At 41.1% G+C, this 14,700-nt stretch overlaps 2 protein-coding genes across 4 annotated transcripts in view; one reads left to right on the forward strand and one right to left on the reverse strand.

Moving 5' to 3' along the window:
• The window catches only part of KLF12 (KLF transcription factor 12), a 242,613-nt gene that overhangs the window by 125,208 nt on the left and 102,705 nt on the right, over window positions 1-14,700 (reverse strand). The gene's annotated exons all lie outside the window — the stretch shown is intronic.
• LOC142740832 (uncharacterized) lies at window positions 6,657-12,537 on the forward strand. Of its 2 annotated transcripts, none has more exons than XM_075850256.1 (2): window positions 6,657-8,109; window positions 11,094-12,537. In XM_075850256.1, the coding sequence occupies exons 1-2, from the start codon at window positions 7,065-7,067 to the stop codon at window positions 11,684-11,686; spliced, it is 1,638 nt and encodes a 545-aa protein (XP_075706371.1). In that variant the 5' UTR covers window positions 6,657-7,064; the 3' UTR covers window positions 11,687-12,537. The 2 variants fall into 2 exon arrangements, with proteins under 2 accessions (XP_075706371.1, XP_075706372.1); XM_075850257.1 differs by having other exon boundaries at window positions 6,657-7,743.

A 14,700-nucleotide genomic window follows, 5' to 3' on the forward strand; every position in this document is an offset into this window, starting at 1 on the left:
ACAGTACTGCACCCTACTACTATGGTTTAGGTCAGGGGTCAGCAATCTTCAGCACTCCAGCTGTTGGGAAACTACAACACCTAGCATTCCCTGACAGCCTTTGGCTGGAATATTAAATCTGTTGGTTGTCAGGGCATGCTGGGAGTTGTAGTTGCACAACAGATAGAGTGCTGAAGGTTGCTGACCCCTGGTTTAGGCTATAAACACCTCTACTGTACTTTCTTGTACCGAAGTACAAACTTTCATCAGACACTAAGAAGCAACTGGCTGGTGCACGGGAAATCTTACGTTAAGCTAAAAAAAACACGTGATCATTGTACTGTATGATAAGACTTTAATTCAACTTTCAAATCTACTTTGTGCTATAAACCCTCATCCATGCTTGCCATCAGTAAATGAAAACATTCATTATTCACAATCAGGGGCTGAAAGTCCTTCCTGATCAAGTCTACACAGTAGATCTAGGTCCGGAATGCAGAAAGTTAGACTAAGCCCTGTTCACACAAGTTCAATGATTACATTCAGGGCTGAAGGGATCATTACAGATCTGACAGATGCCAAAAGAGTGTTCTTGTAAAGGATCTGCCAGGCACAGCTTCTGTGTCAACGCCCATAGGTAATCAGTCTGCACCTGCTTCTATGTCTGTGAGACTGACTCCATCTTCCACCACTCAGGATGGCAGGCTTAGGAGTGGGAGAGCCTATCACAGCCTGGCCAGACGGAGCTAGCTCCCGCCATCTGTCTATTTATACCTGCCTTTCCTGTTCCTCCTTGCTTGTGATTCTTCTCGTTTGGTTTCCTGGCCCTGCTGCAGCTTCTTGAACTATTTGACTATTGACCCTGGCTTACTGACTACTCTCCTGCTCTGCGTTTGGTACCTTGTACACTCCTGGTTTGACTCGGCTTGTTCAATTTCCCCAGGATGAGGGCGGCAATTCAGGATATAGACTGGGAAGAACTAATGTCAAATAATGGGACAAATGATAAATGGGAGATTTTCAAATCTACTTTGGGTAATTATAGTGCAAAATGTATTCCTACAGGTAACAAGTATAAACGACTAAAATTAAACCCCACATGGCTTACACCTTCTGTGAAAGGGGCAATACATGACAAAAAAAGGGCATTTAAAAAATACAAATCTGAGGGTACATCTGCAGCCTTTGTAAAATATAAAGAGCTTAATAAAATCTGTAAAAATGTAATAAAATCAGCAAAAATACAAAATGAAAGGCAGGTGGCCAAGGATAGTAAAACAAATCCTAAAAAATTCTTCAAGCATATAAATGCAAAAAAGCCCAGGTCTGAACATGTAGGACCCTTAGATAGTGGTAATGGGGAGTTGGTCACAGGGGATCAAGAGAAGGCAGAGTTACTAAATGGGTTCTTCCGCTCTGTATATACAACAGAAGAAGGAGCAGCTGATGTAGCCGCTGCCGGTGCTGTTAATATATCAGTTGATATACTGAATTGGATGAATGTAGATATGGTCCAAGCTAAATTAAATAAAATAAATGTACACAAGGCCCCGGGACCAGATGGGTTACACCCTAGAGTTCTTAAAGAGCTTAGTTCAGTTATTTCTGTCCCCCTCTTCATAATATTTAGAGAGTCTCTCATGAGTGGTATAGTGCCAAGGGACTGGCGCAGGGCAAATGTGGTGCCTATTTTCAAAAAGGGCTCTAGGTCTTCGCCGGGTAATTATAGACCAGTAAGCTTAACATAAATTGTGGGGAAAATGTTTGAGGGGCTATTGAGGGACTATATACAGAATTATGTGACAATAAATAGTATTATAAGTGACAGCCAAAGGACAGAAGCTGTCAAACCAACCTGATTTGTTTTTATGAAGAGGTAAGCAGAAGCCTAGACAGAGGGGCCGCTGTGGATATAGTGTTTTTGGACTTTGCAAAGGCATTTGACACTGTCCCTCATAGACATCTAATGGGTAAATTAAGGACTATAGGTTTAGAAAGTATAGTTTGTAATTGGATTGAGAATTGGCTCAAGGACCGTATCCAGAGAGTTGTGGTCAATGATTCCTACTCTGAATGGTCCCCAGTTATAAGTGGTGTACCCCAGGGTTCAGTGCTGGGACCACTATTATTCAACTTATTTATTAATGATATAGAGGATGGGATTAATAGCACTATTTCTATTTTTGCAGATGACACCAAGCTATGCAATATAGTTCAGACTATGGAAGATGTTTGTGAATTGCAGGCAGATTTAAACAAACTAAGTGTTTGGGCGTCCACTTGGCAAATGAAGTTTAATGTAGATAAATGTAAAGTTATGCATCTGGGTACGAAAAACCTGCAAGCATCATATGTCCTTGGGGGAGCTACACTGGGGGAGTCAATTGTTGAGAAGGATCTGGGTGTACTTGTAAATCATAAACTAAATTTCAGCATGCAGTGTCAATCAGCTGCTTCAAAGGCCAGCAAAATATTGTCGTGTATCAAAAGAGGCATGGACTCGCGGGACAGGGATGTAATATTACCACTTTACAAAGCATTAGTGAGGCCTCATCTAGAATATGCAGTCCAATTCTGGGCTCCAGTTCATAGAAAGGATGCCCTGGAGATGGAAAAAATACAAAGAAGAGCAACGAAGCTAATAAGGGGCATGGAGAATCTAAGTTATGAGGAAAAATTAAAAGAACTAAACCTATTTAGCCTTGAGAAAAGACGACTAAGGGGGGACATGATTAACTTATATAAATATATGAATGGCGCATACAAAAAATATGGTGAAATCCTGTTCCATGTAAAACCCCCTCAAAAAACAAGGGGGCACTCCCTCCGTCTGGAGAAAAAAAGGTTCAACCTGCAGAGACGACAAGTCTTCTTTACTGTGAGAACTGTGAATCTATGGAATAGCCTACCGCAGGAGCTGGTCGCAGCAGGGACAGTAGATGGCTTTAAAAAAGGCTTAGATAATTTCCTAGAACAAAAAAATATTAACTGCTATGTGTAGAAATTTTTTACTTCCCCTTTCCCATCCCACTTCCCCTTTCCCATCCCTTGGTTGAACTTGATGGACATGTGTCTTTTTTCAACCGTACAAACTATGTAACTATGTAACTACTCTCCTGCTCTGCGTTTGGTACCTCTTACACTCCTGGTTTGACTCGGCTCGTTCACCACTCTTGTTGCTCACGGTGTTGCCGTGGGGAACTGCCCCTTTTTCCTGCTTTTGTGTACCCTTGTCTGTTTGTCTGTCGTGCACTTATTGAGCGTAGGGACCGTCGCCCAGTTGTACCCCGTCGCCTAGGGCGGATCGTTGCAAGTAGGCAGGGACTGAGTGGAGGGTAGATTAGAGCTCACTTGTCTGTTTCCCTACCCCCTTCATTACAGTTCTTCTCCCATCCGCCAGGCTGGTATATGTTTGTTTATCTTCTTCACTTTTTTTCTGTGTAGCGAAGCATAGTCTGCTACATATTCCTATACAATGGGCCACCGCAGAAAAACTGTTATTTTTTTTAAAAGAAAAAACGTTAGGGCCTACATATGACGTATGCATTTAGTTCATACTTCAGTAGAATTCTCCGTCGTATGTGCCAACCCAAGCCCCTAGATGAAATGTGAACATAGCCTGACATAGACAATTCCATGTTGTTGTGATGGCCATCTAAGATAGCACATGTGACTTCTTTCTCTAGCACGCTTTTCTGTTTGTGTGTAGAAGTGAACGATAAAATCGTGAGCACTATGTAGCTATATATCGAAGAGTAGCTTAGAAGATATGAGATTAAGTGCTTGTTCTGCTATATGTTATTATAACTATAATCTACAAATTTGGGTCATTCTAAGAATCCATGAAGGATTCTACATTCTAACTTTTCAATACATTTAAAGAGGCTCTGTCACCAGATTTTGCAACCCCTATCTGCTATTGCAGCAGATAGGCGCTGCAATGTAGATTACAGTAACGTTTTTATTTTTAAAAAACGAGCATTTTTGGCCAAGTTATGACCATTTTTGTAGTTATGCAAATGAGGCTTGCAAAAGTCCAAGTGGGCGTGTATTAGGTGCGTACATCGGGGCGTTTTTAATACTTTTACTAGCTGGGCGCTCTGAAGAGAAGTAACATCCTCTTCTCTTCAGAACGCCCAGCATCTGACAGTGCAGATCTGTGACGTCACTCACAGGTCCTGCATCGTGACGGCCACATCGGCACCAGAGGCTACAGTTGATTCTGCAGCAGCATCAGCGTTTGCAGGTAAGTCGATCTTACCTGCAAACGCTGATGCTGCTGCAGAATCAACTGTAGCCTCTGGTGCCGATGTGGCCGTCACGATGCAGGACCTGTGAGTGACGTCACAGATCTGCACTGTCAGATGCTGGGCGTTCTGAAGAGAAGAGGATGTTACTTCTCTTCAGAGCGCCCAGCTAGTAAAAGTATTAAAAACGCCCCGATGTACGCACCTAATACACGCCCACTTGGACTTTTACTTTTAAACACACCCACTTGGACTTTTGCAAGCCTCATTTGCATAACTACAAAAATGGTCATAACTTGGCCAAAAATGCTCGTTTTTTAAAAATAAAAACGTTACTGTAATCTACATTGCAGCGCCTATCTGCTGCAATAGCAGATAGGGGTTGCAAAATCTGGTGACAGAGCCTCTTTAAATATATGTTTTAAGATATTGTGTAGCCATCACAATTTTTATAACCTGTGCAGACATTATACTAAGTACTCTAACATGATTACAAAGTTAACGTAGACTGTTGTGTTGAAGTCTTCCTTGAGAAATGGTAGACTGTATTGCAACAAGGATGAAAAACAAGGATGAACAAACATTCAACCTGTTCCCGACTGCCCACTTTCTTTTTAATGACGCGCAGTGCATGTCCGGAATGTACAGCAAAGTCTTTTGTCGTTGCTGTAGGAAAGGCTTATGGTGAGCACAGAATGATTACAGGGGACTCCCCTCTTCAAGGTCGGGGGAACCCTCTGTAGTCAGCGAGGGGACCTAGAAAGGAACCAGGGTTGTCTGTTCTGTAAGCGTGCTATTAGGGCACACTATGTGTTACCCTAACAGCAGCCTGTATCATAGTGACCCAGTATAATCTATTAGCATAGAGGAGTATGCTAATACATTATAAGCATAAAATAAAGTTACTAAAACGTTATCCCTTCATGGGATTAAAAATGTAACAAAAAAAATAAATGTCTTCAAAAAAGTAATTATTTAGTATAAAATATATTTTGTTGCCCATACATTAGAAAATGAACACATATTAGGCATCTACATGACCATAATAACCAGAATAATTAATTCAACAGGTTGTTCAGCTTAAAACAGTATAAAAAAAAAGAAACAAAAAAAACACAATGCCGTAAATTGCTTTTTTCTGTATTTACGTCACAAAAATAAATTACATAGTCATTTATTTTTACCCCCAAACTGCGCAGGAATAAATATTCTTCTGCATAAAACAAGGCCTCATATAGTCACGACAATAAAAAAATAAAAAAGTTCTAGCTGCTGACGCAGAGAAGCAAAAACTAAAAGATTTAGCTGGTCATTAATGGAGTAGATTTTCTATATAGTAAAATAATTTTTCTGTGGTGTCAAATCCTTTTTGTTAGTAATCAAACACCAGAGGGTGAAAATACGGTCGAGCTGCTCTGAAATGCAGAACATAAACCCATATCATCCACGGTTCTATCAAGATTACAAAGTCTATTGAAACAAATATCTGCTGAAGGGAACATTGACATATGAATACAATGAAAGGTGTGCATTCATATATAAATATAAATTGTGTATTTGCATATGTGAATTAGGTACTCACAGTGCTGTGGAAATGATAGGAGGACACCCAGGGAAGGACCGAGGGAAGGCTTCATTGAGTATTAGATGTAATGAGAACTGCACTATAGTATTCTGCTTTACATTGTAAGAGCAGACAAACATTATAAAGCCATACATGACTTAAAGGGGTTGTCCAAGATTTGCAAAAATTTCAGTAACTGCAGTAAAGGTTATAAAATAGAAAAATAATGATTACTCACCTTTTAACTCCCCCTGCCGCTCCAGCGACAATACTCCGGTGGTCCCCGCCAGTCCTACAGCATATGATTCACGCGTCTGCTGCAGCCATTCTTTGGCCTCAGCAGTGATGCTGCCTGCACAGCACATGACCACTGAGGCCCGCAATTGACTGCAGCAGTCATGTGAATGATGTATTTGCCGAAGTCGCTGCAAGTACAATGGGGAGCACTGCAGCGTCAGCGTGGAGTGGGGGGGGGGGTTTAACTATTTAACCTTTCTATTTCTATTTTTCTATATTTATTGAAGTTACTGAAATTTTTACAAATCTCGGGCAACTTCTTTAAAGTGCGACGCACATATTGGGCTGAGTCTAATGTGCCAGACAATCTGTGTCTACAAGCTCCTGAGATGTAAATTTAATACTCAGAATTCTAAACTAAAACAAAATTTGAACAAAAATTAAACTAAATTCACTAAATTAGTAGTTACCACACGGTACGAGCACTTTATAGTGCAAAGCCGTACTTCATGGGTGCATGATACGTATTTTCACACACTGGCAGCATTGATAAAGTGATGGGAAGAGAAGGAGTAGTGGTATTCTTAATGTACTAGCACTGCCAGTAACTAATGTCAGGGGCCCCCCAGGCTATTGCCTGGGGGACACATGGTCGCACGGCCCCCCATAAGTTGTTAATAAAATATGTTTTTTTGCTTGGTATGTTTTTCTCTCCCCCTTTCCCTCTTTTCTCCATTTGTTATTTTATATTAGAATGGTACTTACCATCGTGGTGTCCCCCGGGTAAGCTGTGCTGGTGGCACGAGCCGGTTTCCAGATGTTTCTGTCTCTGGGCAGTTTGGAGTTGGTCCCAGCTGATTGGACCTAGGTCAGCTGTGCAATTGCATGAGCAGGTTCTGGCAGATTCTATCTCCAGGCAGTTTTGTGGAAGGCCAGCTGATTGGTCATTGATAAAATCCTAAAGGCGGGAAAATTGGACATAAAAGGAGCAGTTCATCGTGGTCAAGCAGCCAGTTTTTGAAGATTGGACCGTCGCCATGGATGTCCTGCTGATGGAGCTGATCAGAAGAGCGGAGTCGGAAGGAGGAGAAAACTGGCTGAGGCAATGCCTAGCAGCAGCGCCGTCGAGGGAAGTCGAGGGAAGAAGCGAACTTACTGGGCTGGAAAACGACATAGAGGAAGCAGTGTCTCCTGCTGGGTCGTCGCTCGAGGTGCCGTCATCAGCTGCAGCCAAGAGGATGAAGTCTGCAGCAGAGTCATCACTGAGGGTGGAGCGCAGTTCCGGACGTTCGCTCCAGGTGCCGGAGCTTGAGAGGAGGCGGCCGACCGTGTCATCAAAGAAGGTGGCGCACAGTGCCGGAAGTGTGCAGCAAGTGCCGGCGCAATTGGCTAACCCGCTGGCCAGAAGTTTAGTCAGAGAACGGGAGACAACAGGTTGGTCGGGTACCCCCTCCTGCTCCAAGGATGGTGTGGAGGACACAGCGGAAGCGCCGGCCTCACTGGTTTTAGAGGCGGCGCAGGACTTTTCTTCAGAGCTGCAACCGAGGAAGAGGAGCCGGAAGACTAGGATGGCTTATTCCCCACCCCCGCCAGTATCAAGGAGAAGAAGAGGTCCCAGGAGTCAACTTTCCTGTCAGCAAGTTTCCCCAGGATCTACAGGCACGCAGCAGGAGGTAGCAGAAGTGGTGCACGACCCAGGACAGGTGGAACAGAGTGGTGAGATGCCAGCTACCCCTTATCTGTCCCACCCCATCCCCCCTCCCCTCAATTCTAATGTAATGTTTGATATTTTAAAATTATTAGCTGATTTGGTCAGTAAGTCGGCTGTTCCTGCTAGTTCCCCCGCTGATGTATGGAAGCATAGTAGTCAGCATTTACAGAATGCTGGTTTTAGTAATATTCCTGTTTTAGAGAAAGGAATTGGTGTTTCGGAAACTTGTTGTAAGGAAGTGATGTCTTGCGATATTTCGCCATTAGGTTTTCATTTACAGCCAGCAATTAAGGAGCGTATTTGGAGGAACGAGTTTATAGATTTATTTTCTTTATTACCATCCGCGAAGGAGACTCTTGTCAAGCAGGATGGTAAGTCTGATAAAGATGAGGATAAAAAACGTTCTCCTCCTAAGTCTTTCTTTAACTGGCTACAGGCGTTCTGTATCTATGCTTCAGTTTTAGGGGAAAAGTCTTTCATTAATTCTAGTAATTTATTTCAGCATGTAGACATTATTCTTGAGGCTTACCGCCAGTTTGGTGGTTTAGCATGGTACAATTATGATGAAATGTTTCGCCAGAAGATGGCAGTGTACCCTTCATTAAAATGGGGCACTAAGGATGTTGGTTTGTGGCTTAGTTTAATGCTTCCACAAAGGTCAGTGCCCAAGCAGCAGCCTAGTTCTCAGAATACGTTGAGGAAAGGAGTTTGCTTTGCTTATAATGAAGCTCAGTGTAAATGGTTAAACAATTGTCGGTATAAACATGAATGTTCCTTTTGTGGGGGTTCGCACCCAATGTGTCGCTGTTTTAAAAGAGCAAACCAGTCTCAACCCCCTAGTTCCAAAGAACAGTTATCCAAAAGCATGGACGCCAGTGAAATTAATAAGAATGGCGCCTTGGCTAGAAATGTTCCCAGACAGGGAGAAAGCTAATTTAATTTTTAACGGTTTTAAGTTTGGTTTTGATATCCCTTCTTTCAAAGGATCTGGTTGTTGCTGGGTGGATAATTTGAAATCCATCCAGCAGCATAAGGATATTGTGCATCAAAAAATCCTGAAAGAGCTTGAAACTGGCAGGATCGCTGGTCCTTTTATACATCCGCCGTTTACAAACTTTAGACTTTCACCTTTAGGAATTGTCCCTAAGAAGGAATTGAATTCATTCCGTTTAATACATCACCTTTCTTACCCGTTTAAGGCTTCATTAAACGATGATGCTGACAAGTCTAAAGCGACAGTACACTATGCTTCGTTTGATCAGGCTGTCTCTTTATTGAGACAGTTTGGTCAAAATGCTTTTTTAGCAAAAGCTGATATCAAATCAGCTTTCCGTTTACTACCAGTTAACCCTGCAGGTTTCAACTCTCTAGGTTTTCAATTTGAAGGTGATTATTTTTATGACAAATGTTTACCAATGGGTTTTTCTTTATCTTGTTTCTATTTTGAGGCATTTTCATCCTTTTTACATTGGGTAGTGCAGAAGCAAATTCCGGATGGAGGTGTTCTGCACTATCTTGATGATTTTTTGTTTATAGGTGATGCTAGTTCTGAGTTATGTTATTCCTTATTGTTAAAATTTGTCGAGTTTATGAAATTTTTTGGTGTTCCGTTAGCTGAAGAGAAGACTGTGTTTCCATGTAGGTCATTAGAATTTTTAGGTATTAGAATAGATTCTGAGAGAATGGAATTTAGTTTACCAGAAGAAAAATTGTTAAAGTTAAGGGTTTCTTTAGTCAGTATGTTAGCTAGGAAGAAATGTTCATTACGTGATATGCAGTCACTGTTAGGGTTGTTGAGCTTTGCCTCTAGAGTTATTCCTATGGGAAGAGTTTTTTCAAAGCGACTGTATTTTTCAACAAGGGGTCTTAAGTCACCTAGGTCCCATATTAGGTTAACGGTTCAGCTAAAAGAAGATTTAGCTGTATGGCTAGAATTTTTATCTAAATTTAATGGACGCAGTTGCTGGCAGTTTAATTTTGAGGATTCTGACTCTTTGTCTTTATTTACGGATGCAGCCGGTAGTATGGGCTACGGGGGAATTCTTTAATGGTCAATGGTCGGCTGAGTTATGGCCCAGTGCTTGGCGTGTAAGCAAAGTTACTTCAAATATTGTCTTATTGGAATTATTTCCGGTTTTGGTAGCCATAGTTGTATGGGGTCATTATTTTAAGAATAGGAGAATTTTGTTGTTTACGGATAACAAAGGTGTGGTCTTTGCAATTAACACATTATCTTCAAAATGTGAATTAGTAGTTAAGATATTAAGACATTTAACTTTATGTTGTCTGAAGTTGAACATCTGGTTGAAAGCTAGCTATATAGAAGGAAAAAAGAATGATATAGCAGATTCATTATCTCGTTGTCAGTGGCGGAGGTTCAGAACGATGGCACCAGAAGCGGAGCTTTGTGGAATTCCGTGTCCTCCTCATTTATGGAATCTGATTTGGGACTAATCTATGTTAATATTCAGAGATCCTTGGCTCCAAGAACATGGGCTGATTATTCAGCTGCTTGGAAGGAGTGGGTTAATTTCTGTGTTAATGAGAACTGTAATTTCTTTCATAATGAGGTAGGTCTAGTTTTAAAATTTGTATGTAGCCTGATTAGTAGGAGGCTGTCATTTGCCTCCATTTCTAAGTCTCTGGCAGGCATCTCTTTCTTTCTTAAATTAAACAGTTGTCCGGCTATTTCTTCGCTCTTCCCAGTTAAGCAGCTTTTGAAAGGTTACCATAGGTCAGCTCCGGTTGTGGAAAGACAAAGGCCTATTTCATTAGATTTGTTGTTAAAATTATTCAATGTGTTACATTTAGTTTGTTTTAGTAATTTTGAAGTGTGTTTGTTTAGAACCGCATTTGTGTTAATGTTCTTTGCAGCCTTGAGAATAAGCGAACTGGTGGCAGAGAGTAAAGTTTCAGTCCCGGGCCTTTCATTTCAGGATGTTAGTTGCAAAATTGACCATGTTTTGTTATTGTTAAAAAAATCTAAGACAGATCAATTAGGAAAAGGTCGTTTGGTTAGAATTAATCAGTTTTCGGGTTCTGTTCTTTGCCCAGTTTCTAATGTTAAACATTGGTTGTCAATCAGGCCGAGTCTTGGGGTTGCTTTCCTGATTCATCAGAATGGGGATCAGCTGTCCAGATTTCAGTTTAACTCTGTTTTAAAGAAATGTTTGAAGTCCCTGAAGTTGGAGCATTTAAAAATATCCTCCCATTCGTTTAGAATAGGTGCAGCTACGGAAGCTGCACAGTTAGGAATTGATGAAGGGATTATAAAAAGAATTGGAAGGTGGGAGTCTAATAGATTTAAACTTTATGTTCGACCAGACTTGTTAGTAGTGTAATTATATATCCACAGGTAAGCGTTTGGTTGTTTGGATCCTTGGCCACTCTTTTATATTTTGGGCACAGAAGAGAGCCGCGAGAAGGTCCTATACAGAAAATTTGTCTATGGATCCGCTAGTTTTTTCGGTTTTTTGGCATGGGGTAAGGGGTTTGCAATGGAAGAACGTGTTTTCTTTAGTTAAATCACTGAGTTCTTATTGGCCGGATCCGAATTTAATTGTCATCCATGCTGGAGGCAATGACCTAGGTAAAGAAAAGACTTTGGACTTACTTTGGGAAATGAGAAGGGATATAGCCTTGATAAAATGTCTTTTCCCTGACGCTACTATTTCCTTTTCAGAGATTATTCCAAGACTGCTATGGTCCTCTGGAAATTCTAAGTTTTTGAATCGAATCCGTAAAAGGATTAATAGAGCCATGTCTAAATACATGTCGGTCCTCGGTGGTCTTTCTTATAGACACAGTGACCTTGAAGACCTCACAGACGGGCTGTTCAGAAATGATTGTATACATCTTTCTGATGTGGGTATCGACATTTTCAATTTGGGCCTGCAGAATTTAATTGAAGAATGGCTGCGGTGTTTTGGGGGGGCCATGTCTTGGTAATGTCATGGCTTGTGGGGTTTGTCACCCAGCTAATGCTGGGCGGACTTGGTTTTTATTGGTCAAAATATTTATATTTTATTATTTATTCGATTATTTATGGTTATTCTCTTCGAATTATTTTATCTTAGGTTACCCTTAATAAACACCGTGGCCATTTTTATCCAAAGAAACTGTTGTCATGTTTTATTTCATTTTGATTGAGTATTGTGGGGTTTGTGCTACCATGTCAGGGGCCCCCCAGGCTATTGCCTGGGGGACACATGGTCGCACGGCCCCCCATAAGTTGTTAATAAAATATGTTTTTTTGCTTGGTATGTTTTTCTCTCCCCCTTTCCCTCTTTTCTCCATTTGTTATTTTATATTAGAATGGTACTTACCATCGTGGTGTCCCCCGGGTAAGCTGTGCTGGTGGCACGAGCCGGTTTCCAGATGTTTCTGTCTCTGGGCAGTTTGGAGTTGGTCCCAGCTGATTGGACCTAGGTCAGCTGTGCAATTGCATGAGCAGGTTCTGGCAGATTCTATCTGCAGGCAGTTTTGTGGAAGGCCAGCTGATTGGTCATTGATAAAATCCTAAAGGCGGGAAAATTGGACATAAAAGGAGCAGTTCATCGTGGTCAAGCAGCCAGTTTTTGAAGATTGGACCGTCGCCCACCCTCCCGCCCTATTGTTCTTAAATTCCTTCACGTCACGTTGTTTGTTAGAGGGGTTTGTCACCCAGCTAATGCTGGGCGGACTTGGTTTTTATTGGTCAAAATATTTATATTTTATTATTTATTCGATTTATTTATGGTTATTCTCTTCGAATTATTTTATCTTAGGTTACCCTTAATAAACACCGTGGCCATTTTTATCCAAAGAAACTGTTGTCATGTTTTATTTCATTTTGATTGAGTATTGTGGGGTTTGTGCTACCATGTCTGACTGCAATAGGCCTGCAGGTGAAATAATTCACCCCATGGTATGATTTATTACATATGTCCTCATTGTATATACCTAAGGAATCCAGTCAGCAAGAGCCACTCATACAGCGGTCATATTAATATCCCATATCTTTCTTAGTGAAGACTTCAACAATTCCCCATTGTACACATAGCATAAATGGTGGTGACATTAAGGGTACTGTTTCACCGTATAATTAAATTGTATTTTCTTTAGAAAAATAGGCAGATACTCACAAGTAGTTAGAAGGCCAAACTAGTAACCCAACACTACAGGAGAGCAATGTCACAGCAGGCGGACTATATACTTGCAGGTGCAACGCTTGACAGATGAACCTATTACGGTTCTTTGTTTTCGAGCTTCAGAGGTGACTCACTAGAGGCCAAACAGTCATTTAGACTGTTCAGCATGTTTTAACCATGTATGCGATTACCAAAGAAAAAGCGTAAAAAATGATTTATTATGTATACTAGCAGCTAGGACAATGTTAGTTGGCATTGTAATTAAGCTAAAGCTCTGTCTTGGTTTCGTTTATAAGCCCTCATACAACACAGTTCCACAAATTCCCATTGCAGTAAAATATACACTTTTGCTTTACTAATGATAGTCATTCATCTTGAGTCCCATAATCCTATGCACTGCAAAACATCCCTATCTGGGTGAAACCAAAGACAATGTTCATCCAAAGCTTCCTGGTTCATATATATGGCACTTAAGAGCAGTAAGAGAATGTGAGCAGGCGGGATAACGTAATTGTGAATAATATTTGGCGTTTAGTGCCTGAGCTGGTGACAACCGCTATGGAAACTCGAATAGGTGCCATGTTTTAAACTTTAGCATCTGTTAGGCCAAGACAACACAAACATGGCTGCACTAAACATGGCCTCAATGGGTCAACCTTGGGACTGATTTTTCTGAGGTAATTTTTTTTGTGTTGATGTTTAAATAAAAATAGGGAAACGTCAGAAGTTCATATTGGTGGGGTCCAGGTACTAAGACCTCCTATCAAGCGCTAGAATGAAGAGGCAAAGTGCTCAGTTAAGCCCCTTCAACATTCACCTGTATTTCGTCTTTCTGAGGAAAGCAGTTGACGGCTATATAAAGGAGAGACAAAGGGGCACAGCAGTCAGCGGAGGACTTCTGCCTTTTTGTTCTAGTGGGGGCCTCAGCAACCAGATCCCACCGATATAAACATCTAATATCAGTAGTTTATTTAAACAATAGGTACCCTTACAATTAAAAAAAATAAATATATATATATATATATATATATTTTTTTTTTCCTTAATGTCACTTTGGTTAGTGAGAACGTGTTAAAACAGAAAATAACCATTGGAAAAGGTTCAGGCAGACATGACCATGTCAATACGTCTCTTGCAGGAATTCAATACCTGCCCGAGAACATTGTTATCGGACTCAAACCAGACATCTATCTCTCAGCACGCTATTGTGCTGTGGCTAACCACATATTTCCCATGGCAAATAAATTATGTAAGCAATCATTATACGCACATACCGTTACCAGCTTCATATGTGGCTTATGGTCCTATAAGCAAAACGTGAAATGGACTATCTACTAAAGTGAGTGTTTACTGGTCTTATTTCCTGCTTATTAGATATCCCTCTTGTACTATAAAAAAGGCATAAAACATTATCTTTGTGGACATCCTGCTATTCAATTATAGGTGGAGCAATTAAATAAAAAGAGAACTTCGGCCGTATTTCCCGGACCAACCACAGTTCAGTCAGGTAGCCGCGCTCCTAGTATCTATGATGCTAGGAGTCCCTGCCTCCCCACGTGAATACTGTCCTGTAGTGACAGCATGGGATAGTATTCCTGTGGGGTGGCAGGTGCTCTTAGCATCATAAATAACTACGATGCTAGGAGTCCGGCTGCCTGAACTCTGGTCGGTCCAGGAAATAGAGCCGACACACGGTTTGTATATCACGGAGCGAACACGGCCGTCTGGATGCTGCCTAAGAATGTTGATTGCATCTACTGTATCTATAGATATATTTAAGTAGAATTGCTCCATAATACCAATATCTGCTGAACTTCCACTGCTTAACACATG

The sequence above is a fragment of the Rhinoderma darwinii genome, chromosome 2 (genome assembly GCF_050947455.1).
Source record: "Rhinoderma darwinii isolate aRhiDar2 chromosome 2, aRhiDar2.hap1, whole genome shotgun sequence".
NCBI classification, from domain to species: domain Eukaryota; kingdom Metazoa; phylum Chordata; class Amphibia; order Anura; family Rhinodermatidae; genus Rhinoderma; species Rhinoderma darwinii.

Excerpts from the sequence above, each read along its gene's own strand:
- LOC142740832 (XM_075850256.1), top strand. The coding sequence starts at position 7,065 with ATGGATGTCCTGCTGATGGAGCTGATCAGAAGAGCGGAGTCGGAAGGA. Across the intron at positions 8,110-11,093 it reads GACTCTTGTCAAGCAGGATG|GTAAGCGTTTGGTTGTTTGG; the intron begins GTAAGTCTGATA and ends ATATATCCACAG.